Raw genomic sequence first — 26,902 nt, 5'->3', positions numbered from 1 at the left:
TTTATTGCAAACGTGAGCCAGGAATATACACATTCGACAGGTACGAAAATCCATGACTTTTTCTGTACCCAAGTTTGGAAGTCATTCTTGTATTATAGCTGTTTTATCTTAGTTAATATATTGTTTCCGAAGAATAAATACAGTTTTCGCATCCAATTAGGCGAAAAAAAAACAAGCCCAATGCGGGGATCGAACCCGCAACCTTTTGATTAAGAGTCAAATGCTCTACCGATTGAGCTAACCAGGCAACTTGTGAGGTACGAAAAACCTATGTTCCTTTTGAAAATTTAGGGGATAAAGTCCCATTCATTGGAAGTCTAAATCAGATGAATTTTAAACATATATGACAAGTCCTTGGCTAGAAGAAGCTCTACCAATATAGAGAAACAGTAACAACAGTTACAGGCGGCTAATAAATTCGAAAATGAAGCACTTTTTAGTTAGAATTTGAATTTAGCCATTGGTTAGCAAGTGTATTTGATCTACCCAACCCCTTTATTCATTCTTTGGCGAGGAGAGACCTCTGACCCCGGAGCCTCCGGCCACCAAAAGGTTGTCGCAGTTATTAGATGTTATTTATCGTATCAGTATTGTGGGATTCGTAAAGCTCCTCTGAAGGGCTTGTTCAAGCTGACTCTACAACTATGTCTGTATCCCTGCCTCCTGACTCCTTCAATGAATAGGTGTAATTACCTGCTTCATATGTACAGTAAGTTCACTTTCTTGTTTGTGAACTTCTCCAAAGGCTGCTGCAAATCTAATTTTGCATACCCCGGATGCTTAAAGTTGTCTTCCTGGAATACCCGATTTTTGTATGCGCAACTTTTGTCTTGTGAATTGGTACGGCCAAGACTGAGACAGAAAAAAGGACTGAAGGAACCTCGTATTGCAGCAACAAATCGAGAAAAGGGTTATATTTGTGCCTAAAAAAGTGGGAGAAAAGGATACTCCATACATATGCTACAGAACCTTCGATTGTAACTTCTCTAAACCCAAAGCTCTCCAACACATTTTACAATTGCACACTTCTTATTGGCGCGCAATTTTGTGTAATTATTTCCCATCAATGAAAATCTGGGGAATCAGCGAATCATTCCATTTACCCGGGAATTCTGGAGAACTATTTATTTTTGACTATCTCTTGTTTGTGAAGTAGTTTGTTACTTTAAAACCTTCCAAAACTCACCCCTATTTTGCACGGTTACTCCCCCGCCCACAAGAGTACCAACCACAAACCCAGGTCCAAGCAATCGTGCCACAGCAATATTAAGATGACCAAAAGATCCGACAGTGACAGTGACACCAATAGCAATGACAACACACAAAGCAAAAAGCAAAAGGTCAAACTTGACAAGGACTCGTCAAACTTCAAGTTGATCACCACCTCGACTGGCCCCAGAGTCAGTCAGGCGTGTGACCGGTGCCGAATCAAAAAAATCAAATGTGATGGGTTAAGACCCTGTCAGAATTGCTCCAAGATCAACTTTGATTGTAAGACCAGTGATAAGTTGACTAGAAGAGCTTTTCCCAAAGGTTATACTGAAAATTTGGAGAACAAGGTTAAACTACTCGAGGAAGAAAACAGAAAGTTGAAATTAAGAGTGGGTGATGCTGACGATGAGCAAAGTCATTCTCAAACCCCCGTGTCGATAAATCCTAACGAGTATAATGATATGGGCAACTCCCGCAAACAAGTCATCATATCCAAGAATAATGCTCGAGTGCAAATTAATAATCCTATCGACCAGATTTTCAACTTGGATAAAAAGGGCATCATCATCGGGAACGATAACTTGAACTTCGAGTCTCAGTTCAATCATTTATTGATTAATTTGAACTTGCCGTTCTTGAAAATCACCAACAGTCACAACTACTTACTCGATGACCCCAATTCATATTTGTATCATCCGTCTTCTGCCTTGTACAATCTGTTTCATAATCGAGATTTGGACGTCATATACAATCCGTTGACATCTCTGAACAAAACTCATGACTCTTATTTAGGAGCGGTTTCAAACTTGACCAATAATGAGTTACCTATCGACATCTACGATTTGTTCATTAAGCTTATCAACAGTTTTAAAAAGATATTCAGTAACAAGAAGGAGCTTGACAACCAGATCACCCTGTTCTTTCTTAACTACAATATCTTCATTCCTATTTTCGATTACAAGAAGTTTATGGAAAGCTATGATAATTTCCATACCATGTACCCTTTCATGTTCACCTATGATGATGCTACAATTAACGGGTTTAATTTGCTGAATAATGATTATAGTGTGGTGAACGAGTACCTTATGGTGGTGATTCAGATTTACGCTATTATCATGATGAATAACCCTACTATCAATTTAAACTTGCTCTTGAACCATTCGAGTCCTTACTATGCCCTCAACAGCAGATCTTCTTCGAAAAATAAGAATATCATAAGGTCGTTATATGATTTTCTTCCTTATTTGAATGTGTTCCATGTATCCATCAGCCAGTTACAGACTTGTCTTTTGTTCCTTTACTACTCCTTATTGACCAACAATAAGGAAAAATCTTTAGTGTTGTCTTCCTTGATTAATGCTTTCATTGGTGTTCTCGGGATCAATTTGAACTCCAAGAACTTGTTCTTCAATGATTTATCATTGGATATTCAGCAAAGGAGAGACAGAGTCAAAATTTTCTGGGTTTTCAAGGTTCTTTTGAAATGTTTCAACTTGAAGTTTGGTTTCAAGCCAAGCTTGAACACCACAGTTATCAATCCAGTAACCATTGACAGATATTTCCAATTAACTCCAGAAAAATTAAGTCTGTTGTTGGAAAGTGAAATTGCACCTACTGAAGATGATGATGAACATGTTGATGAGTTATTCAAAACGCTCTTGAAACCCAGCATCGAGTTTTTGAACTTAGTCAATATCATCATCCCTTCGTCTTTTTCTCCTAACTATTACCAGTACTTGAAGGGCAGTAATCACTCCAACAAAAAGAGTCAGCAACATCATCCCAAAAATCTTGACTGGATCTTAAACGATGATGATGGTGATGGTAATGATGGAAATTTGAATTATAATTTCAACCAGTTTGTCACCATTGATAACAATTTAGCAGCATGGAGAGAATCTTTGAAAACTAAGACGTTGAATTTGGTGCCTTTAGAGTACAAAATGAATCTATCTAAGATATCATACGACTATGGAGATACCAGTTTGTATCATTCCATTAAGATCAACAATTTGACGGATCTTGCAAACACCGGTATAACGGAAGAGGAGATGAATTATTACTTGGAGAATGGACTTCCTGATATCAGTACAACTGTTAAAATGATCCAGATTCAATTGAACTTCCATTATCTTGTGATAAGAAGTCTGAACTACCTCAACTTCATTGTCGATAAAGAATTATCTGCTCATTACTATAGTAAGATTGTGGAGATTTCTAAGGAACTCTTGGGATACTTTGTGGTGATCTTCTCTCATGTTACACAGGCTGTTGATGGGGCAAGTGACCCCGCTTTGACTGTATCTAAAAGTTTCATTCATCATAATCCACATAGTACTGGTACAAACCCAGTGATTTTGGATAGTTTGGGTATCGATGTTGACGAAGATGGGTTTGTCATTAATGATTTTCTGGCAAAGCGAAGAAGAACCAGCAACCAAGCACCCAGTTTCAGCTTTAAGAGTAAGACGCTTCCTTCATCTCCGTTCAACTTCATGCTCAATGGGTTGTCGATGACGGTTATCAACCTCAAGAAAACTATTCTTTTGCAAATGCTTTATATTCTCATTTGCTCCATCAAGTCCATCAAAAAGAACAACCAAATTGACTCCTCGTTGAACGACTTAGTGAATGTGAGTGTGGATGTTTTTATCAAGGTATTTGTGAACTATCAGTTGAATTCAAAGAAAAAGAATAGTACTGGAATCTCCAAGTTAAAGGAAGATGAGCTCTACAACAAGTTAATGAACGACGAGTTAAAGGACCAAATTTTGAGAGAACAAAGAATCGAAGAAGAAGAAAATGAAGAAGATTATGTCGACTACCAGCTTGAGTTTGAAAACACAGACTACTTTTCTGGTTTCAACCAGATCTCTGAAATAGACTGGGATGACGAGGAAATGGATGAAGATTTGAAGATTTTGAAAATCTTGAAGTTCATCAAATATAAGATGAACCAAATCAAAGAGTTGGCAAAAAGAAGACAGAAGTTGAAGCACAAATTGCATACTCCAGTAGACGAAACACCAAAAACCACTAAAGCTACCGTCAAACCAGAACCCACTGTTCAGTTCAGTCCACCTCCATCAATTCATAATTTCTACACCAGTTCCAATCCTCCAAAATACCCACCAAATTTACCCAAAATCCCTTCCATTTCCAAGCTTGATTATCTTCTCCCGGAAGATAACTTCCCTACTCACACCATTGCTGGGAACTTTACCAAATCCAAGGATTATGTGATTGCGCCATCAAAAAGAGACGACGATTTGGTGAAGCGTGAACAATTAGCCGTGAATGACTTGATGAGCCTCAAAAATGGGCATGGGTCACCTACTGGTCTAGAAAGTTATAGGAAATCAGGGGCTAGCACCAACACATCTCCCCACTAGATCAGCTCATTTTTGTGTACAGTGTTTTCAGATGAATGGCACACCCGTATAATCTGGATGTCGCAATTTGTGTCATATGTATTCAATAAATTATTGCGTTATCTTTTTGCGTCATGTTGCGCCATATCTCCAATCTTTTTTTTTTGACTTATCTCAGGCACGCTCCTGCACGTTTCATGCTCCCCACATTTTTGGCCTATAAAACCCCAATTATCTGCCCAAATCAAACAAAAAAACTAATTTTCATCTTGAAGTATTATGGTTTACCAATTTCTCAGAAGACTCTCCAATCCTAATGTTTCCGTGACACCCACCCAACTTCCTGAGTCCCAACAACAAACTGTCTCCAAGCCTGTATCTGCTAATGAAGGACAGAACTCAGTTAAGTCCCCTATAATTCAGTCACTCCCCATGAACAAAAGCCTTTTTAACGTTCAACAGGAAGATTTGAAAAAGAGAAACCAGAAATTCCTCAGCTCTTCTGACAACTTGATTGTTGGATTGTAACGATATTTACGTATATAATGTCAATAAATATTTGGTGATGTGATCAACCAGCTGTTTGTCATCAATGTCAAGGGTCTCTAACTCTTCATGTTTTGGGTCATGTCTCTCCAAAAGTATTTCATAAAAAAGCTCCATACAGTATGTTCGTATGGGCAGGACTCTGTGTGTTTTAATCACATTTATGATTCTTTTGATGCTAATAGTGGCGGTTTTTTTGTCTTGACCCTGAATACAGAGCCACATCATCACCCGAAGACTTAATTTGATCCTAATCAAATTTGAACAATTGATCTGGAGATTATAAGCCTTTACATATAAGGATGATAGATATTCTGTAGGAACATAAGAGTTGGATTCAAACATTTTCACCATTAAGTTTAATCCATGCATGTACTCTTTTAAGGTTTTTTGCAGCTCAATATTTTTCTTGGTAATAAGAGACAAAATTTCTTTGAATATGCTATTCTTTCCATCTTGGTCCTTCATATCTAAGTACAAAATGAACTGCTTGAAAGACGCTTTGATATTAGTGGTTTCTCCTGTAAGACCTCCGATGCTGAGAATTATGCCTTTCCAAAACTGAGTGACTTCTTCCTGAGTGCTGGCATTTGAATCGTAGAATTGAAATAGATGCTTGTAGTAGGAGTATTCCGACATGGTTTCTAAAGAAAAGTCAACTCCATTTAGTTTAAGAAGAATGCTGAAAGCTTTGGTCCTCAATTTCCCTATCGGTTCTCCCGATATTCTCCAAAGTGACTCAGTTAAAGTAGAAGCTGAAGCTATGAAAGCCGGTAAAAAGTCTTGTATGAAATTGAGTAGAGCTTCCCTAATCTTGCTTCCGACATCACCTTGCTCTGTAGTGGTATAGTCATTCAATAGTTCAATCAAGTGATTGAGCTGATTAGCATTTATGAGCTTTGAAGAGGAATAAACCTTATGCAAGCAAACTATCAAGTTGAATCGGATCTCATAATCAAGGTGAGCTGAGTGCACGATCAAAAGAAGACGTTGAATTTGCGGTTGTGTAAGTGTTTCAAGGTAAAAGATGCTTTTGGTGAATGATGCCGGCAAATAATGAGCTACGGTTTTGAAGACATTGTCTGAAATCCCTATTCTCTTTTTGGACATCAATGTAAAGAGTTTCACAAGCCTGTCACTGGTATCCCTCTTCGTATGAACAATTTTTTCAAAGAAATGCTCTAGATCATCAACACAGCCTGCATTACAACGGTATGCCACAAATTCGATGAAATCTTCTGCTTTTCCATCGCTGAAATCTTTTATATCCACTATCTTAGTATGTTCATTGGTGTCTTCAAAGTTTCTCCACAATTCACTTTGGAGGTACAAGGAATGATTCATTTCGGCAAATGTATTAGAAATGGCCATATAATCAGGAACAGGTCTCGAAATACTCAATGGCAAGTTCGCTTCTGAGCTGGTTTTCATAAACTGAATGAGCTTGGAAGAGAGAAGCTTCTGATACTCAAAATCATCGTCGTTTTTTAGGATGTTTCGTATGATCATTTCCACAAGTAATCCCTTATCAAGTCCCATTCCAAGAAGCTTATCCAAACTTTTGAAAGATTCTGATACTGTACTCACGTTGTTGGACGCAAATATCTCAACGAAAAGGATTGTCTGCTGTCCTTTAAGCATTCTATCCTCAGTTTTGATCAATCTGTTTCCAATTCTTCCTACAACCTCTTGAAGCACAGAAACACCACATCTTCTGATTATCAAATCTTTATCGAAAATGGAAACTTCTATGAGATCAATGAAAAGCTGCATAAACATAGTTGGATTGGTAGACTCGAGTTGTTCATAGTCGGATGTACTCAATGATTTCATGATAGACCAAAGTATAAAACAAGAAGAATCCTTCAATTGATTTCCAACATTGTTGCTGTATCTCCTTTGGTGTGTGAATAGTGTCTTGTGCACAATGCTCAACGCAGCAGGGTATATATGTAAAGGAAGGATTCTATTCAATGCCATATACCCCAAGTACAACAATATGGTGTGGTAAGTTGCAATCGATATTTGATCAAAATCAATGTCCACATCAAGAAAGGTAGACATCGAAATAGAACTGTAATCAGAGGGTTCTGATATATCAATGCTCAAATCCAATTGCTGTATTAAATAGATTAATATCTGCTCATGATAATTCACCACCCGAACAAGGCTTTTACTGATTCCGCTCAAGCTTTTGGACAATTTGTATCTTAAGTTCGTTTCTAATGATTCATTGAAGAACTTGAGAACATCGTTTATCAAATTATCCATGATTTTCTCGATGAGGCTGTACTGGTTCTCGGCTGCAAAATCTTCTGCCAATTTGCAAAGTATTTTGATTATAAACAGTAGATTCAATTTGTTCATTCTCCCAATCTTCAAGTTCATTAGCTCAAGCTGGATTATCTGATCATATATCTTATTCGTATACGTCAAAATTGAAGATTTAGGGCATATTTTGAGTAATTTATTAATCACCATAAAGTGACCCAATTTCTCAGACTCGATTGTCTCATCCCAGTTTTCAAACAATCCACAAAGATACTCATCAAGGTATCCCAATTGGATGAGATCGGGTCTGCTTAAGAACCTCGACATCAAAATCAGTGAACACTGCTGGTTTTTGGATCCATTTGAGTGTTTCTTAAGATGGAACAACGAAATATCGAAGAAGTTATTAATCATATGCTTCTCGAAAGAAAATGGAACAAGAACCAAGTTTGTGAGCCAAAGAAGGTTGAAGAAAGTTTCATTCTCGTCAAGGTCATTTCTTTGGAGCATGGCAAGGATCTTTATCACCATGTAGACATCACTGGGGAAGAAATTGGAAATGGGTTTAAACCCTCGTACTTTTGCCAAATTGTAGACCACCACTCCAATTGCACGCGTCATCTCGTTGGGAAAGTTTGTCTTATCCCATTCGTTGATGTAGAATTGGATTAGTGACTCAATAATTGGTGTCAAAACCGAATCCAAAAGATTGGGGCCCATCTCAAACTCATTGATAAGGTTGACGATTGAGTCTACCACAATATGACTATGGTCTAGGGGGAGCCTCTGGACCTTGTTTGTGATCTGTAGTATCAATTGATCCGACTGCCTGCTCAAAGCATTCAACAAGTCGTCCGACTCATATTCATCTAGTTCCATAAATGTATGTTCCTTTCATCTAGTTACACGGAGACACGACTTTTAATGAAAAGCACGGGAAGAAAAAAATTTGCGAACATTGAAAACTCTCGAGTGTGTGAATAGTGAGACTTTCCCAACATGTCATCTGCTTCAAACGCTGCGAAGAGTATGTTCTACAAGATCACCCAGCTTCGTTCTACCATAGGAATGCCTCCCGTGGTGCGTAAGAACATGGAGGCTTTGGGGTTGACCAAAAGATACCAAATTAAATACCAGAAAGTTTCCCCTTCGACTGCCCATAGATTGATTAAAGTGAAAGAATTGGTGAAAGTCGAGTTGGTAGACGAAGCTAAGACGCCGGCGCAAGTGGCTCAAGAAAGAAAGTTTCCTAAAGGATTCCAAATTCAAAAAGGTGAAGCTGTTAACAAGTATGAGTGAAAGAAACTAAGAAATACATGATTGCATAAGGTTTTAGAGACGGGTGTCAACTTCCCGGGGACACCGTTTGTATATACGGGTTTAATACAAGGAAATAAGTATGTTTTGGATGTAGATTGGTCTCCTTAGAAGCGTTTTGGTGACTGAGGATCTTGGTTTTAATCTTTATGGACGACTTCCACCTTATATTGAAGTGAATAGTCCTGATATATGGAATTATGGTGATTTACTCCGATCAGACAAGACCCTCTTTAAATACGATGTTGTTGAAGCTCATCTTAGCTCAATAAAGGCATGGGACTCCGATTCTACTAAACTAAAGCATAGATCCAAGTCCTACTGTCTTTAGGAATCGCCCCTAGCTTCTATCAGGTCACATATACTTCTATAAAACGTGTAAATCACGTATGTCTATCACTACTAAAAACACACCTCTGATTGGTTCATGGATGCTCGCTTCTCACGATGGTGGAAAAATAATTCTTGAAAATTATACAAACATCACCAGATACATTTCTAGTCTAACTACATCAAGTAGATTATAAACAACCTATTCTCCTCATAGATATACCACATATTCACGTGTAATAGGTACTGTCCTGTTTTTATCCTTTCACAAACAGTTTCCAATCAGTTTGTGTCATCCATATTTATTCATCCAATAAGAGAAAATGTATTTCGCTGTGAAGGGAGTTCCTAAAAACCTATTTTCTTCGACCTTTGCCGTGTGTTTTACTTTGGTTGCAGCCAACTCGTTACTTCCTTGTCCTGTGGACACTAACTATAACAATGATTCCAACCTCGATCCCAAATTAAAAAATCAACAGAAACATTTGGCTCCATATAAATACTCTCAGCAGCCTGAAAGGTCTCAGGAAGATTAAGAAGGAATGGCGACAATGGGTCTACTACCAAGTCTCATCATCACATACCACGGTGCATGCATCCAACTACTTCAGACAGACCCCATTCCTACCAAGAGGCGTACTAAACTACTTTTCTCAACTCCTGCCTACACCTAGGCTAATTGCATATTTAACGTCTTGATGAACTATACCTTAGGCGCAGTCATCCATGTATAATAGAAGTGTTTCACACATACGAAGTCGTTTACAGGCTTAATGTACATATTCATGCCCAGATCCAAGGTGTAGACCTTGTTGTATGACTTGATGAACACAACGTTTATGGCTTATGTGCTAAATCTGTGCTTTTCACGAATCTTGAATAATTGTAATTAAATCTTCTCTACTTGAAAATTACCACCGATAATATATTTATTGGTCGTAATCAGGACAAGAACTCAATGACTACAAAGGTGGCCAAAACCATTCTATCATGTAGACAGCCACTCCAGCTTGTTTATGTTTCCAAGATCTTCTCTGTTTAGTAAACAAACACCATCCATTAGGACACCCGTAAAATCTTTGCAAAGGCACGCTTCACTCGAAGATAAGCTTATAGTAGTGAAAGAGGGGCAAGTCAAAACGACCCTAAAAAACATCCCACCCTTATCAAGTACAACCCTACAAAATTATTTTGCATCATAAACGATGTAAACTCCGAGATGTAATTGTTATGAGAACACAATTGCCTCATTTGGCAAACCATTTACTTGTATATATGGAAAATATTAGCCATAATCCTATTGTTTACCCTCGGGTGCTACCGAAGCGGAAGTTTTATGTGTTCTTTTTATTTGGGCAGAACTTTACTACAGGCTAAAGGATTATAATCACCATGCAGGTCACCCTCAAAAATACCTAAATGGTTGCAAATATAAATACAAACAATTATAGCTCCCGATCGGGAAAAGACAGTGAGAGGTACAAATGTTTTAACATGTTTGCAGCTATAAGATCCTTATAAAGAAGTACTTGGCAGCCTACTTTCAAAAACTAAGGATTTTTCTTCGTTGACGTGGTATTATTTTTACTTCGTTCTTCATTCATTTGCATCATAGACGACCCATACATATACCATGTCGGCCTCAGTTACCGGCTACTTGACTTCTTCCCAATATACTTTCCCTGTGTATGACAGCACTGTCGAAGCCAATCCTCAGATTCCCAAAGACTTGCTTCTCAGCCACTCTTTGAGACTAGAAAGAACAGTACCGATTTCACATCCTATTAGGAGTAACATACCTTTGAACAATGTCCTTAGTTCAAAGGACGGTTCTGATTTCGAGAATCCTTTGCTGGACCTTTTACAATTCAGTAGGGCTAAAATTGAAAGATATATCCAAAACTCACAGAACATAAAACCAGTTCCTCCTCCAATCAAGACCAATTCCATCACCATCTCAAAGAGACAAGAGGTTGGAAGAACCACCCCCATTACCAACAAAACCATATTCTTTTCTCCTTCTGGAAAGGGTAAGATAGTCTCTACTCCTGTTTCCAAAAGAAAGAGTTCCATGAATCTCAAACAAAAATTGTTAAAGATGGACCTGGCTTCTTTAGTGAATATGACAAAGCCTCAACCTCCAATGAGCCTGCTGTTATGGTTTCACAACGATAATAAGTTCAAGGATGAGAGTTTCACAAATGACCAAGAAGATTCGGACTACGACCATCTCGCATGTCATGCTGACAATATTATGAGAATGGCAGTGGATTCTACAATGTTGGGATCTACTTTCAACTCGAGTTTCTCATCGAGTTTCTCCAACTCGTTCATGGCTGAGAACACCGGGAAAGATTTTTTCGATAAAGAAGCAAAACAAGCCATTCTCGAGGGTTTGAACTTTTGAACACAAGCCTCTATAGCGTAAGAATTACTCTACTTAAATAAATACGAAATGTACGATAAGTCCCTTGAGTCATACTCGAAATGGTAGGTTCTGTTAAATCCCGGGAGCAGGGACTTTGTGGTCTTGGGATCATCTGGTTCGGGTATAGTGAAGTATAGATTGTCCAAGTTCATGATTATTCGCTCAGTATCACTGTTTTCTTTCGTCACAGTCGCTGGGAGACTTTCTAATAGATGCTTGGTTTTGGGACCGATATGTCCATCATAGTCCTTGGAGTAATAATACATGTAGTAATGAAGTTGGGAATGGAAATCACCCCTTAAAATGCTAGAAATGAAACACGCATAGTGTTCATGGGTCAATTTGGTACGGGATCTCAAGTACTTGAATAAATGCAAGGAGACCATTTTTAAGCCTGATTGTGCTAAGCTGTTCAAAATAATATCGTACAGGTCCTGGTCTAGCCATTCACTGAAATTTGCATTCAAATTTTGCAATTCAATCAAGGCTTGAATAATACCTGAGAAGTTCAGAGTGACGTTGATGTGATTCAACACGCAGTTTATGAACAAAGTCACGGTTTCTGCTGGATATTCACGAGATTGAACGAACTTGACGTGGGAACTCACAAATGACTTGAGGATATTCATGTTGGCCATAATGTTTCCAAATGGCGAAGTCTGCACACTGGGGTGCTGCACAAGTTCAAGCTCTTTATGAAGCCTAAAACTCTCTTTTTGTTGTAGTTTGGCTTCGATATGGTGATCGTATGCTTTGAAGTGAGTGAACTTGTTGGACATGAAATTAGATATATCCTTGTAGTCAAGTTTGCTATCAACAGATCTGGCAGTGTAGATTCCAATAAGATCCAAGATCTTCTCCACACTTGTATCATGATAATTCTCATAATCCTTTGGAGCATCCTCCCAATCACTGGGACCTGTCTCCATGCAAAATGCCTCTAAGGCAAAAATGAACAGTTCACCGGGAGAAGCAGATTCTCCCTTGAACACCAGGTGAGTATGGTAAAATTCGATTAACTCTAAAGTTCTCTCGATATCACCATTCGAAGCTAATATTCCCAAAATAATATCAACCAGCTGTTTGGTGACACCCTTGTTCTCCAAATATTCAGATAAACCGGACCGGAATAGGATGTCAGTATCACTTATGCCTTCATTTTTGAAGTCTTTCATTAAGTATAAGTCGTAAATGGTTCTCATCAATTCGTAATTGTTTTCCTCAGCTGCCATAGACAAGCAATTGAGCCATGTTGCTTTGGTTACAACACTAGTTTGTGTCGAGTTGGTGTGCTTTTTTGTTTCTTCTTCGTGTACCATATTCAATACTTGGCTAACACCATCGCAGTCTCTTACATCAAGTAATAGACAAAGAAGCTTGACTGTAGGTAGTCTGCTGGAAGCAATCTCGTTGGTCTTTGAAATAGATAAAAAGGTCCGAACATACCACTCCAAAGCCAACACTGGCTGGTTCAAATTGGAATATGTGTGTACAAATATGGAGTAGTACAAAGCTTTGATAGGCGAAGACTCAATTTTCCAGTTACCTCGTACACTTTTATCCCAAAATTGCTTCAAGTTACGAAGCGTACCGAGATCATTGCAGTTTATAAAGGACATCAACATGAAGTAAGTATTCTGGTGGTTCTTCTTGAAGGATCTCTTTCCGAGTTCTAAAGCTATGCTTGCAACTGCTGAGTCGTTGGTGTCTCTGCATTGTTTGAGTAAAGAGGTACACTCGGTGGTTGAAAGGACCGATTTAGTCACCAACTCAGCAGCTACTTTAAAATCCTTCAGGATCATGGCACTTTTGATACTATGAACATTTGTGGAGTATCTTCGTATTAGTCGGTACATGGTTATCGCATCGAGTTTTTTTAGTTCGCGCTATTATTACAGAATAGTACTAAATATTGATATCTAACAAATTGGAATCGAAGAAATCATCAAAGTCATTGAACATCTCAAAATTGTTCTTGCTCAAATCATTCCATAGGGTCTTGTTTGGATCTGGTTTTCCGTAGAGAAGTACATTGATCAACCGAATAAATTTACCAGCCAATTTATTGTATTTCTTGAGTTTGTTGAAGCATTCTATGGCCTTCTCCACATACTTGAAGAGTTCTTCATTATGATTCTGCCCCTCCGAAGATGTTTCATTATAATTGACATTTTGGTCAATTACAATCTTCAAAATAGGGATTAGAATGGCTTGGAAAAGGAAATAAGTAGCATACCAAGAGCAAAGATAGTCTAGCTCGTTATTCTCAATGAAGCTGTGGACAACAAACACAGTTTTAATCGAGGCATCAAAACATACGCTTTTACACCTCCGTACAAGCCCCATATGGGTGACATCCTTGGCGGAGTCGCTTGTCTCCCATAATATGTATCTAAAAATCAAAATTTGAAGATTATTATACCTGGAGATCAATCGAAGTCTAGACAAGGAGAACCATTTCGGCACTTCAGTTTCATTATAACCACCTTCTCGACGTTGAGTGAGATATGCATTTTTAGCCACAAACTCATCTGGATCGTAAAACGCTGGTAGGGTTTTAACAAAAGCTTCTAGGATGTCGTTCATATCTAGAAGTCCAATCATCTTTGATTTGTCGTTTTTTAACTTTAACACGGTACAGTTGTAGTTATAGATTCTAGTGGATATCTTTGTCAACTCAGACTCGTAAATTAGTGTGGTGTATATCGTGGGATATGACACCTTAACCTGGTCTATCGAGTAATTTTGTTGCAACAAGGAATCATCAATATTAGAAACAGGCTCTAAGTCGATGGTACTCAACGGTGGTATGGCCAAAGGTCTTCCAAAAGTAAGAGTGGTCCCCACATCGAAGAAATACATTCCCCACCACTGTCTTTTTCTTATTTCAAGTTCTTCAAAAACTTGAAGATTGTTATTTGTTAGTTTATCGGTTCTCACCTCTTTGTGTAAACCCAAACTTGTGGCAACTCGGGTGGCCAAGCCTAGATAACTCCATCCAGTGTTTGGTTTGTTTGTTTTCTGAACGTAGTTGCTCAACAACACAAAACTGTCCAACAATTGAGTGTCACTGTACTCAAACATATTGATTTTCAGAGAGAACTCTTTAACTTTCTGATAATAATAGGTGTGAATCTTGGAATATTCTCCAAACTTACACCACACACCAAGGGCTAATATGGTGTTTAGAAGAATCATGAAAGATATCATTTTGTGATCTTCAAAATTAACATTGGCAGTTTCTTTGAATCGATTATAATTCTTGAAGAACCGCTTTTGATTGATGATAGGATACACTTGATAATACTGCTCGAAGAAGTTTTCCACCATGAGAGATTGAAACTCCAGATTATCCAATAGATCTTCAAGCCTAGTGGAATTTAAGCTTTTCCATATTATGTTGATCTCATCATGTAGCACATATTCAGTCTCCTCTTCCAACTCTTCTGTATTACTTAACCCGTTCAAATTAAGTTCAATAATGCTGTTCCCGTTTCTCTCCGACTTCAACTGTAAAAACTTCAATAATCCATTACTTGAATTTATCCCAAAGTATCCATTTGAAGCATCCAAGTCAAACCTCAAACCAGTGTCATTAGATAATGCAGCCATTCCGTCTATACTGGAGTCATAGACGTTTGCCGAGGTGTTGAAGTCCTCTCGCTCATCAAATAAGTTGAGATCACTATTTTTAATGTTTATTAAGTAGTCCTCGGGCTGGAACTCTAGGCTCTTACCTGGTTTAATATTGGGAGATTCATCTTTGGCCATTTTTGCACTCAAATCGTTGATCGATTTCAAGGTCACGGGAGCTTTACTCAATTCTTTCAGGGTGAGGTTGATTTGTTTGAAGAAGTTGTTGTGGATATTTTCAAGCTCATTGTCGTCATCCTCATTTTCAGCTATTCTCAAGAGATCTTGTACCTCCACATCCTCTGGTAGCATTCGCCTTAGGATTTTCTCGAGGGTAGTAGCTCTGCTTTCTACTTGTGTAAGGTAGGCTCTCGTCAACGGGGAACGAATACTTTTGGGAGAGTATATACATTTCCAGTTGTGCTCTTTGCATTTCACACATGTGGGATAGTCTTTGGAACATTTCAATTTTCTCATCCTGCACGAGTCACATGCCTGCTGATGCAGCTGGCTATTGCTGCTATTTGTACGCTTCGGCACTAACTCCATGTATTCTACGTTAAAGAAGGAATGGGTTCCCGGTAAAATTAAAAGTACGTATGAGGATGATCGGGTTTTTTATATTGATTACTCGTTCGCATTTTTGTCAGTTTTGGATTTCGACATCCGGGGTTGGAGAGTTTTGAAGAATGAAGTAAGCGTTGACCAAATCGTTGGTGTCAACGCGATGGCACGCATCCTTGTATGTCTTGGAGATGCCAGCCTTCAAGTGACGAGCAATAACCCTGTCTCGGACGAGGCTTGGGTCTGCTGTTACCATCCATCTTTCTGTAGCCACTTCACCAATAAATTTCCAATCTCCATGGGCGATATTCACGTAGTTTCCTTCTAAAATCACCACTTTATGATGCGGGTGAATTGGTATCTTGTTTTCCTCAGGGTCTTTTAACGTGTGACTGAAGTCAGGTGCATAGATGGTACTGTTCAAATCGTACTTGATTTTGCGAACAAGCTCCACAAACCGAACAACGTTGAAAGTGAATGCAGCTCCTCTTCTAGCGATGGCCTCCAGGGGATTGGGCATCAGATGTAATTCGGCGCGGTAGTAATGGAAACCGTCCTGCAGTAACATCACCACATCGCTGGTAAGTTTGTTTAGTTGGAGCATCAATTTCGCAGCCACGGTGGATTTCCCTGACCCCGGAATCCCAGAAATAGTGATAATGATACGATTGGTACCGTCATAAGCTTCACCAAGTTTAAGTACCCTTTGAGCCAACATGTCTATGTCAGAGGCCAAATATTTATCCACCGTCATTGTCGATTCAGAATACAAAAAAACTAGGGGCATCGGGGCTATTATATGGGTGTTTCCTCCTCTCGCAGTCGCTCGCCTGTTAGCGAAACTTTCAGGTTCACTGTCGCCCTAATAGTTTGCGGATGAGACAACTCCAGCCATGCACTAATCCGGGAAAGAGCACGTGACCTTTTACAGGTTCAACGGAAGGGCCATTCTCCATGCCTGTATCAATTGGGGAAGAGGGGCCAAGTTTTTTTACAGTTTATAGCTGCCATGGGCTACACATATCCATTCCTGCATGTATCGGGAGTTTCTCAGTAGTAGACTGATACATTCAATATAAAAGCTACTTAAAGGTTATTAATAACAAAAGAATTAAAGGTATTTCCCATGGCTTAAGCACTGTGTTCAACTTCAAGCTTTTCCTCATGAGAAATAGACATAAGACGGCTGTCGGAAATGGGGTCTCCAAAGATTTGCCCGATTTCTTCCAAAGTCGTGTCCTTGTGTAAGTTTGTTTCTGGGTAGAAGAAGTACACAACCACCAATTCGACCGCCAAGTTGCAACACCAGACGATGTAGTATTTCCACTCGATCGCGTCCATGGCCACAGGATTAACATACCCGTTGAAAATTAAAGTACAAGTTTGACCAAACTGGAACAAGTTCAAACCTTTAGCACGGTGGGTGTAAGGTAAGATTTCAGTGATATACAAGATGGGTAAACCATTAAGACCGATATCATACGACGCATAGAAAAGGAAGATGAAAGCCAAAACCCCGTTGGATAAAGACGTAGGATAGTGTCTTTTCACAGCCAATGCCGATAAAATGGTCCACAAGATGTAACAAATTAACATGGATGCAATGGAGAATAAAAACATTTTTCTTCTCTTGAAGTACTTGAACACAAATGCCACTCCCATAGAAAGGAACATATTGTACATCATAAGGAATCCATTTATTTGCAATTGCCTATCGGAGTCGGTGATACCAATGGAGTTCAATACCTTATTCAAATAGTAGGACACCAAACCATTTCCGGACAACTGCATAATGCATGGAGTGTAAAACACCAAAAAGGTTCTTTTTCTAAAGTTCTTCAATTTGATGAAATCCCAGTAGGAAGATTCAGTGTTCAACTTCTCCAACTCAATAGCCAATTGGATTTCTTTCATTTCAAAGTCTATCAACGCCAAGTCCATTGGGTCGTTAGATCCTCCAATATGATGTTTTCTCAACATAGCTTCAGCCTTATCAAACTGTCCCTTTGAAACATGAAAACGAGGACTTTCAGGAACAAAGAAGATAGTAAGTACTTGCACGAGTGGCATGAAACCTTGCAAGAAACTTGGAATTCTCCAGGCCCAGTTATTTTCAGTACCAAGTTTGTTAGTACCATAAGTAATCCATGCAGCGAGGAAAGCTCCCAAGTACCAACAAGTATTATAGAACCCAGTAGCAGCTTCTCTGTGGGATGGGAAAGCGATTTCAGAAATAAGAGCGGGAGCACTAACCACCATGAATGCATTACCAAGACCTAAAACCATTCTTGCCGAAAGGAAGAAAGCGTAGTTGGTACTAACCCCCTGTAAAATGGCTCCAATCAAACACAAAAGCTGGCCACTAAAAATCCCCACTCTTCTTCCCCATCTGTCCACAATGTAGGGAACTATAGGAAGACCAATGATACTTCCAAAAATAGTACCATTTGACAAAGCCCCCAACTTCACTGAATCACCACTAGGGTTGATTTTTTTGTTCCAGGACTCCAAACTTTGTAAACCGTTCAACATCGACCCATCATACCCATTGTTGGTACTGGCCAAAGTACAAAGAAATAATAAAAAGTTCAACTTAATCAAGTGGGATTGTTTCCACCACTTCAAGTCTTGCTTGATATAGTTTTCGACCCGATCATCTTCAAGATTAATAGGTGCATCTTCAGTGTAATGAGGCTGTTTGTCAATGCTAGAAGCGCTCATTGTAATAGTGGAATTCTTTGACCAAAAAAATTACAGTGACATACACGGAGCTTTATATCTCTCCGGTTAGCTGCAAATCGATACCCCAGCTTATGAGCGAATGGTTGAATGCAAAATGATTCAAAAAAAGGAAAATACTCCATCCCCCCACATTCTAATTCTATCTTTGCATTCTTTCCGAGATATCTTAAGCTCACACCGATGAATTGCAGCCGCAAAATAGTAGCCAAGAATAACAGGTGTGAAAATAAGGACACAAAATCCCTGAGTCACAAAACCTCTCATATATTTCCGGCATTTTGTAGTAGTTTCACAGCTGTTGAAGTAGCCAGTATCCATCGACCCATATTGTTTGTAGGCTACAAGCATTCACAAAAACCAAGCCAAGCCCTCCGAAAGTCCCTCTTTCCTCCGCAATCTCAGGTTGTTTTGGATATTCAGACAATTGGCTCAAGTACAGGATTACCCCACAATATATGGCCCTTTTTACGAGGCTGATCATAACAAACTCGACAAAAGTAACCTAAATTTCCGGGAAACCTGCCAGTTTAAGGCGCGTCAGCACTCCCTTTGCTCTTCGTCGGTCCCCCCCTCTTCGGTTCCCCCTGCAATTATTTCCTAATCAGATATAGTGGCCCGATAAACTGGGTTCCCTGGATTATTTTCCATGTCCAGAAATTGATCAGCTTGAGATTATTCTTTGATAGCTTGGGCTGGGACCGGAGAGGAGGGGCCACGGAGGCTCCAACAACTGACAGCTGGACGGATAACACTAATGGGGCTTTGAAACGCAAAGAAATTGTGGTCGTCTTGGTACAGGTCACGCTTGTCCGCCCCTGTGTCGTCCCGTTACATTACCAGCAATGTTCGGGTCACGTCCGGAAGCTTTTGCGTTGCACCAAAACAAGAATGGCAGTAACCGCCGTCTGCTTTCCGCCGCCGTGCCTGACCCAACCTATTTACCTCCACCCTCCAATCGGTGCCAACTGTCCGTGGGCTCACCGATCTGCTTCCGATCCCCGTATATGTTTCTCCAATAGTGGGGGCGCCGACGAAGGTGGGGTCCATTGTGCTCAGTTCCCGCATCGCGAATATATCGGTATGGCAAAAAAATAATCTTGCTCACAGCGATGTTGAGAAGAACATTAGCCACAAACGCCCCGAACCACCAGTTTAATGTATTTGACCGAGTGGCCAAACTTGCACAACGGAGCCGGTTTCCCAAAATCAACCCCCAGGAATCCAAAAAAGTTGAGTACCTTCGAGATGAGGTGGCCACCAAGACCATCGAGAGACTAGCATTTATCACCAGAGACTTGACAAATACCCTTGACTTCGGGTCCAATGGCGGCAACTTGTTGAAGAATCTCTGTATCCCCACTGTCATCCCGCCCGATGCCTCCACAGAGATGAGCCAGCATTTGACCCAACTCAATAAAGACAAACTCACCATACGCAACCGGATTTCCAATTACACAATGTTCGATTCCTCCCAGGAAATTCTCCACCGGGACGTCCATGAGTCGTATTGGGATGCATTTGCTGGCACCACCGATCGGGTGGTGGGAGATGAAGAGAAATTCAACCATCCGGTGTTGAAGTCCGACTACTTTGACTCGGTGATCTCAAACCTTTCTTTGCATTGGATCAATGACTTACCAGGAACCTTGGCCAACATCAACCGGGTGTTGAAGCCAGACGGGTTGTTTTTGGGAACGCTTTTTGGGGGTGACACTCTCTATGAGTTGAGGACGGCGTTGCAATTGGCAGAATTGGAGAGAAAAGGAGGTCTTTCTCCCCGTGTAAGTCCTCTAGTGGAACTCAACGACGTGGGGACGTTATTGAACCGAGCCGGGTTCAACATGCTCACGATTGACACCGAGGAAATTGTGGTGGGTGGGTTTCCTGATATTGTGTCGGTATGTAATGATTTGCAACTCATGGGAGAACAAAACGCTGTGTTGAGTCGGTCGGGATATTTGGATAGAGATCTTTTACTTGCGGCCAACGAGATTTACAAGGCGTTACATGGAGAGAAAGGCCCCGATGGAACTGTGACTTTGCCAGTTACTTTCAGTGTGATTTTCATGATTGGGTGGAAGAAGAGTGAAAACCAGCCCCAACCGTTGCCCAGAGGCAGTGGCCAGGTGAACTTGAAGGACATATTATAGAATTTCTTCCGGCCTTCACCGACTTGTAATGAATATCATAGATTTCATAGTCTGCATCTTGTATATATAAATATAACTTCAGTCAATTTTCCGGCTTCATCTACCGCGAAGTGGGCCTAGTTCGGGACGACCTTCGACCTCCCACCTGAGTATATTGAAAACTGTCAATTTTTGGCTGCTTCTGCTAGTAATTCAACCCACTGGTATGATCCAGTTTCTTCTACCTATCTAATTTGCACCTGTCTCGATCACATATTATTGATATCTTATCAAACAGCCCCGTATTCTTAATATCTTTTCAAACAGCCCCACAGTCTGAAGTGGTCCTCGGATTCGCACCAAAAATCACGTTCTCATAACTAGATCTCCCCTAAAAGAAGTGGCAACTTACTTTCAACCCCCAAAACCATGAACTTAACGTTACCAACGTATAGGCTAGATTCCAACTTGGTGTTGTTGCCTGGAATCATCTACAACGTGACATTCTCTCGGTTCAAAGCCGCTGCCTTATTGTCACGTTATAAAGATAAGATTGCAGATATCTCGCTCATTAAGAATCTTCTCAATGAATATGAATTCGATAAAGACGACTACCTATCACAAGAAGCCGTCGATGGAATCAGCAGCTTCTGCAAGTATGAACATGGAACTGACAATCTTAAAGAATTTGACTGGCTTGTGTTGGCGGTTATCCCAAACTTGGAGAAGATTAAGAAATCAAATGAGGAGATCAAATCTGATGTCGTTACTGTGGCCAAAGTCATTGGTATCACCGACGATGCCAGCAATGTACGCTTGACACTTCAGGCGTTAAGCAGAGGGAGTGTTGTCAAGAATGCTTTTGTTGCTAAAAAGAACGAGAGTGTTGTTAAAGTGGACTCCAATTTGCACGTCGACAACGTCTTTAAAAACCATAAGAAGTTGAACAGAAACGTCCAGGAATTGTTTAGTAACATCGATAAATTCCTCATTGAGTATCGTCAAGCGTTGCTCAAGTCTAAAACTGATGCCACCAGAGATTTACTTGCTTTGAACCCTTTGGCAAATGCTTTGTATTTGCAGTTGTCGGGATCCAAGGACTTCAATAAGGCCTATCAAAGCTTACAGAAACTATTCCAGTCGTTTGAAGCTAACATGTCTAGCGATCCTACCAAGTTCGATCACACGACCTTTTTGAGACTTATTGACCTAACTTGTGCTATTATCCCGTTCCCCAACCACCATAAGTTGATGCTATTGAATAAATTCAAAGTCAACGACCGGATTCTGGAGATCAATAATATGGTGTCGTCCTTAAACGAAGTCTTCAATAACCTATTCAGCAATAGCAGTTTCGTTAATCACTGGTTTTTCAACGAAGCTTCTAATATTCAAAGAGCCACTGTGGTTGCCAATCAGTTGAAGTCAATAAGAATGGTTTTGGAAAGTATGAGCAAGAATTCAGCCAAAGACAAGAAACAGCTTGTTCGTAAGAGACCCAGTACTAGTGGATCTTTGGGAGATGGTAGTCAACCCCCTAATGATGAAGATGAAGAGGATGACGATGACTTGGGTGCAATCACGACCTTCATCAAGAATAAATTACCCCAGATTTCAAGTTTGTCCAGTGACACAAAGAGGTTAATTGTAAAGGATTTTAAGCGGATTAAGTCTTCCAGTCCTGGTAACGCTGACTATCATGTGATCAGAAACTATCTAGACATTGTAACCGATTTACCTTGGGACAAGTTTGTATCGAAGTTCCAATCTAACCAAGACATCGACATCAATGCAGCGAAAGCCCAACTTGATAAAGACCATTATGGATTAGAGAACGTCAAGAGAAGATTGATCCAATATTTGGTAGTGTTGAAACTCTTGGGATCAAATGCCGCTAAAGAATTCGAGGTGGTAGCCCAAAAACAACAAGATACCGCCAAGTCCGTTGGTGCTAACAATGACCAAGCCATAATGATTGAAAACAGTGATGAGACTGCCAAAGCTCGTAGGGAAGCTATTTTACAAAATGAAAAGTCGAAACAATTGTCAATTGACAAGGACACAAACGAAAAGAATATTATCGTTAGTAAGAACAATAAGTCCCCCATTATCATGTTGGCAGGTCCTCCCGGAATTGGTAAAACGTCTTTGGCCAAGTCTATTGCTTCAAGTTTGGGAAGGAACTTCCAAAGGGTATCTTTGGGAGGTATAAAAGACGAATCTGAAATCAGAGGACACAGAAGGACCTACGTTGGAGCTATGCCGGGGGTAATTGTTCAAAGTCTTAGAAAGGCCAGATCAATGAACCCCGTCATCTTGTTGGACGAAATCGATAAGGTTATTGGTGGCTCTTCCAACGCTGCCAACAAGTTCAATGGAGACCCTTCAGCCGCTTTATTGGAAGTGTTGGACCCCGAGCAGAACACTTCGTTTACAGACCATTACCTTGGATTCCCTATTGACTTGTCTCAAGTAATCTTTATTTGTACTGCCAATGAACCTCACAACTTATCCAGGCCTTTGTTGGACCGGTTGGAAATGATCGAGTTGACAGCATACGACTACTTTGAGAAGTTGGTGATTGGCCAAAAGTATTTGCTCCCCCGACAAATCACCAGAAATGGGTTACCAACCCAGGATCTCATTGACATCTCCGATGATGTGTTGACCAAAATCATCAATGGCTATACACGGGAAGCCGGTGTCAGAAACTTGGAGAGAAAGTTGGGAACCATTTGCAGATACAAGGCAGTTGAATATTCCAAGTCATTGACAGAAGGTATGTACAATGCCAAGATCGATGAATACGACTTGCCCAAGTACTTGGGAGTGCCCTATCCCAACATGTCGATGGAGATCTACAGCACCCCCAACCAAATTGGTATCGTCAATGGGTTATCTTACAATGGTGAGGGAAGCGGCTCAGTGTTAACGTTTGAGAGTATAGGTTTCAGCAACCCCGAAAAAGGAGGCTCGTTGAACATGACAGGTCGTCTCGGCGAAGTGTTGATGGAAAGTGCCAAAATCGGGCTCACTTTCATCAAGCTGATCATCTACAATAATGCGTTGAGCTTACCCACTGAGGAAATGGATCTGTTGATCACCAAATTCAAAAACTTGGAAATCCACTTGCATGTTCCCATGGGATCTATCCAGAAAGATGGACCTTCGGCCGGTATTACCATGGCCTTACTGTTCTTGTCGTTAATATTGGAGAGACCCGTTCCTCAGGATTTGGCCATGACGGGAGAAATCACCCTCCGAGGAATGGTTTTACCAATTGGAGGACTCAAAGAAAAAATCTTGGGTGCCAACTTGAGTGGGATAAAACGTGTCATTGCTCCCAGAGAGAACAGAAAGGATATAATTGAAGAGTACGTAAAGGCCATTAATGACGATTCGAAATTGAATGCGCTCTTGGCGGATAACGACAAGAAATACTACCAGAACGTTGAGCCAGAAACATACTTTTTCGATAAATATGGGATTCAGCTCTTCTACGCCCGCGAGTTTTGGGACGTGGTGTCAGTGGTCTGGGGTGAGGACGTCATCAAAGAACCCACCCGGCTCGTGGAGTATCATATTTAGCAGTATATATTATGCCATACACTCAACTTACTAGCCCATGCGCCGCGTAAATGAGCTCTATTTTAAGATGCAAAAACTCGCGCTCCTGTCGCGCTAACCCCTAACCTGCAGTTGCGAAGGCGCACTGGCAAAAAAACAACGAGCAGAAAGCAAAAAATTTTTATCTATTCTTAGGCAAGAGGTGAGAAATCTGTTCTTTGCGCTTGATACATCTGGTGAAATACCTTCGTTTTAGCAATACTCCCGAGGAATAGCGTGTGTCCTTGATCTGTACGCCCCGTGATACCCTTTTTCTAGTGTTTGTTCTTGTTTCCAGACCTATTTCTCAAGACCCTTTCGAGCCCAGACTTTTCACAGTGATCCCTGTGATCCGATTATAAACAACCACAGATTTACTTGTATCTACCAAATTTTTTTGAAAACTCCGATATGTTGTTCCATATGTGGACCCTCCTCTTGTGGGCCAACATTACCCTTGCTACCCGGTCGCTTATGGCAACCTCGTTAGTTACATGTTCTGAAAAATCATTAATTACTCCATCTTACTTCAATGTTACTTTCAATCCTGATGATCTTTCTTTGCGGTACAACATCGACTTGACCACTGACATCAGTGGATATGTCATCGGTCATGTGTATGTGTACGCCTATGGGTTTTTGCTAATCGAAGATAAAATCGACTTGTGTAGCTTGGGATGGAAACAGTTTTGTCCGGTGTACCCAGGTTCTTTGCAAATCGACAGTATCCAGTATATCAGCAAGAAGACTGCGGCACTTCTTCCCGGAATTGCCTACCAGGTTCCTGACATCGATGCCATTGTGAAGGTGTACGTGGTGGATAGAGATTCGGGAGAAACCCTCAGTTGTTTGCAATCAAGTTTTTCCAATGGGAAGACCGTGTCTCAGGTGGGAGCCAAGTGGGCAACTGCCGTTATTGCTGGGTTGGGGTTGTTGATTGCCGCCTTTTTGTCGACTTTTGGAAACTCCAACGCCGCTTCCAACGTTTCTGCCAATGCCGTTTCCTTGTTCTTGTACTTCCAATCTGTTGTAGTTGTTAGTATGCAAAGTGTCGACAGATTACCACCAATTGCTTCGGCGTGGGCAGAGAACTTGGCCTGGTCTATGGGATTGATCAGAGTCAAGTTCATGCAAGATATCTTCAGATGGTATGTCCAAAGTACTGGTGGAACTCCCACCACCTATTTTATGGGTACCACCAAACAGATCTTGGTGCAAAGAGCGTATGACTACTTGGAGAATTTACATTCGTATGTGAAAAGAGGTCTTGAATACTCTCTTCATTCAAACTCCAATTTGATTGTGTTGAGAGGAATCAAGAGAATCGGTTATGATAGTCACATTGAACCTACCTCCATAGTCGCAACTGGCTTTACGTTTTTTGTGTTGATTGGGTACTTGTTGATATTCATTTTGTTCATCCTCAAGCAGATTGTAGACTTGTTGATTCAAACCAAGAAATTGAATCCTAATAGCTTTAACTACTTTAGGAGATCTTTCGGCACCATTATCAAGGGTACCACTTTAAGATACATTTACATTGGTTTCACTCAGTTGGTGATTTTGTCGTTGTGGGAGTTCACCCAAAACGATTCTCCAGCCATGATTGTGTTGTCAGTCTTATCTTTGTTGATGGTTTTTGCCGTGATTGGTTGGTCTCTTTACAGAACTTTCAGAGTGGGTAAGGCTTCTATCCAACAGTTCAACAATCCAGCGGCTTTGTTGTATGGTGATGAAACCATATTGAATAAGTATGGTTTCTGCTATACCATGTTCAATGCCTCAAAATATTGGTTTGGTACTGTGATTGTGGCTTACAACCTCATCAAAGGTATTTTCATTAGTTTGTGCCAACCGGCTGCCAAGGTTTCTGTGGTGGTGGTGTTCGTGCTTGATTTAGCTTACACCATTTACTTGTTCACTCAAGCACCCTACTTGAATAAGCCGACAAACATTATCAATTATATTATGGCGATTGTCATCACCATCAACTCATTCCTTTTCATGTTCTTTTCGGACTTGTTTGGCCAACCTGCTCCGGTAGCTTCCATTATGGCCTGGGTGTTCTTCATTTTGAATGCTGCATTTTCGTTGATTTTGTTGCTTTTCATCATTGTTTTCAGTGCTTTAAGCGTTCTTTCTAAGAACCCTGATGCTCGTTTTGCTCCAGCAAAAGATGACAGAACCTCTTTCCAAAGAATGTCGTCCATAAAGCGGAATTCTCAATACTCCGAGGAAAAGACTGCTCACCATAGTGCCAATGAATTGATGGCGTTGGGTGTGGCTGCGCAAGATCATACCACCAACTGGGAACAAGAAATGTATAAGTTAGGTAACGTTTCAGCAGGTACCGCTCAACCTTCCAGTGATAAAGACATTTTAACCCCAGAACTTGGGCATGAAAAATCAAGTGAGGTTGATTTTGAAGAAACCGAACAACACAATAGTACTGAGTCGATTGATGAACCTCAAAGCTTTTTGGGTGCTCGATTGAAGAGTTTGTCAAGGTCTTTGTCAAAGAAGAAGAAAACAGATAATAATGCAAATGATGGAAACTTAACCAGATTAAGTGATACCTTGATGCATGAGGACAGTTTCTCTCATCCGGAACCAACTATTTCCCACCAGAGAAACCAGTCAAACTACTCAGACTTTGTCAATAACCCAACTGACAAGAGAAACGTTGTATGATTTATACCCACTTCTTAATTAATTTGTATATTAGGCTCTTAAATAAATGGAAGGTTTGTTTG

General features: G+C 40.3%; 12 protein-coding genes and 1 non-coding gene across 13 annotated transcripts; 7 read left to right on the top strand and 6 right to left on the bottom strand. All coding sequences in view use genetic code 12, as the record gives it.

The window, feature by feature from the left end:
* Positions 1–174: 174 nt before the first annotated feature.
* On the bottom strand, positions 175–247 carry PSN45_001983. Its single transcript has one exon. It is a non-coding gene; the product is annotated as a tRNA-Lys (tRNA).
* Positions 248–1,271: 1,024 nt separating this feature from the next.
* Positions 1,272–4,604, top strand: PSN45_001982 (uncharacterized protein; the record flags this gene model as incomplete). The annotated part of the gene is made up of 1 exon (XM_006689413.2): positions 1,272–4,604. One exon carries the CDS (start codon positions 1,272–1,274, stop codon positions 4,602–4,604), a length of 3,333 nt encoding a protein of 1,110 aa, XP_006689476.1.
* A 258-nt stretch (positions 4,605–4,862) lies between these two features.
* PSN45_001981 (uncharacterized protein) lies at positions 4,863–5,111 on the top strand (the record flags this gene model as incomplete). Its single annotated transcript, XM_006689415.2, has 1 exon — positions 4,863–5,111. The coding sequence occupies one exon, from the start codon at positions 4,863–4,865 to the stop codon at positions 5,109–5,111; it is 249 nt and encodes an 82-aa protein (XP_006689478.1).
* A 6-nt stretch (positions 5,112–5,117) lies between these two features.
* On the bottom strand, positions 5,118–8,279 carry PSN45_001980 (uncharacterized protein; the record flags this gene model as incomplete). Its single annotated transcript, XM_006689414.2, has 1 exon — positions 5,118–8,279. One exon carries the CDS (start codon positions 8,277–8,279, stop codon positions 5,118–5,120), a length of 3,162 nt encoding a protein of 1,053 aa, XP_006689477.1.
* Positions 8,280–8,429: 150 nt separating this feature from the next.
* MRPL33 (mitochondrial 54S ribosomal protein uL30m) lies at positions 8,430–8,699 on the top strand (the record flags this gene model as incomplete). The annotated part of the gene is made up of 1 exon (XM_006689416.2): positions 8,430–8,699. One exon carries the CDS (start codon positions 8,430–8,432, stop codon positions 8,697–8,699), a length of 270 nt encoding a protein of 89 aa, XP_006689479.2.
* Positions 8,700–10,680: 1,981 nt separating this feature from the next.
* Positions 10,681–11,454, top strand: PSN45_001978 (uncharacterized protein; the record flags this gene model as incomplete). The annotated part of the gene is made up of 1 exon (XM_006689419.2): positions 10,681–11,454. One exon carries the CDS (start codon positions 10,681–10,683, stop codon positions 11,452–11,454), a length of 774 nt encoding a protein of 257 aa, XP_006689482.1.
* Positions 11,455–11,483: 29 nt separating this feature from the next.
* PSN45_001977 (uncharacterized protein) lies at positions 11,484–13,331 on the bottom strand (the record flags this gene model as incomplete). The annotated part of the gene is made up of 1 exon (XM_006689418.2): positions 11,484–13,331. The coding sequence occupies one exon, from the start codon at positions 13,329–13,331 to the stop codon at positions 11,484–11,486; it is 1,848 nt and encodes a 615-aa protein (XP_006689481.1).
* Positions 13,332–13,380: 49 nt separating this feature from the next.
* On the bottom strand, positions 13,381–15,420 carry LAC9 (lactose regulatory protein lac9 and GAL4-like protein; the record flags this gene model as incomplete). Its single annotated transcript, XM_006689420.2, has 1 exon — positions 13,381–15,420. The coding sequence occupies one exon, from the start codon at positions 15,418–15,420 to the stop codon at positions 13,381–13,383; it is 2,040 nt and encodes a 679-aa protein (XP_006689483.2).
* Positions 15,421–15,754: 334 nt separating this feature from the next.
* YFH7 (Putative kinase) lies at positions 15,755–16,459 on the bottom strand (the record flags this gene model as incomplete). Its single annotated transcript, XM_006689421.2, has 1 exon — positions 15,755–16,459. One exon carries the CDS (start codon positions 16,457–16,459, stop codon positions 15,755–15,757), a length of 705 nt encoding a protein of 234 aa, XP_006689484.2.
* A 344-nt stretch (positions 16,460–16,803) lies between these two features.
* On the bottom strand, positions 16,804–18,393 carry PSN45_001974 (uncharacterized protein; the record flags this gene model as incomplete). Its single annotated transcript, XM_006690227.1, has 1 exon — positions 16,804–18,393. The coding sequence occupies one exon, from the start codon at positions 18,391–18,393 to the stop codon at positions 16,804–16,806; it is 1,590 nt and encodes a 529-aa protein (XP_006690290.1).
* Positions 18,394–19,523: 1,130 nt separating this feature from the next.
* Positions 19,524–20,564, top strand: PSN45_001973 (uncharacterized protein; the record flags this gene model as incomplete). Its single annotated transcript, XM_006689422.2, has 1 exon — positions 19,524–20,564. One exon carries the CDS (start codon positions 19,524–19,526, stop codon positions 20,562–20,564), a length of 1,041 nt encoding a protein of 346 aa, XP_006689485.1.
* A 408-nt stretch (positions 20,565–20,972) lies between these two features.
* PSN45_001972 (lon protease-like protein 2, peroxisomal) lies at positions 20,973–24,131 on the top strand (the record flags this gene model as incomplete). The annotated part of the gene is made up of 1 exon (XM_066157772.1): positions 20,973–24,131. The coding sequence occupies one exon, from the start codon at positions 20,973–20,975 to the stop codon at positions 24,129–24,131; it is 3,159 nt and encodes a 1,052-aa protein (XP_066013869.1).
* Positions 24,132–24,560: 429 nt separating this feature from the next.
* FLC1 (ML-like domain) lies at positions 24,561–26,840 on the top strand (the record flags this gene model as incomplete). The annotated part of the gene is made up of 1 exon (XM_006689423.1): positions 24,561–26,840. One exon carries the CDS (start codon positions 24,561–24,563, stop codon positions 26,838–26,840), a length of 2,280 nt encoding a protein of 759 aa, XP_006689486.1.
* Positions 26,841–26,902: the final 62 nt, after the last annotated feature.

This window comes from Yamadazyma tenuis, chromosome 2 (genome assembly GCF_029203305.1).
Source record: "Yamadazyma tenuis chromosome 2, complete sequence".
Lineage (NCBI taxonomy): Eukaryota > Fungi > Ascomycota > Pichiomycetes > Serinales > Debaryomycetaceae > Yamadazyma > Yamadazyma tenuis.
This window is presented reverse-complemented; position numbering and strand designations above follow the sequence as displayed.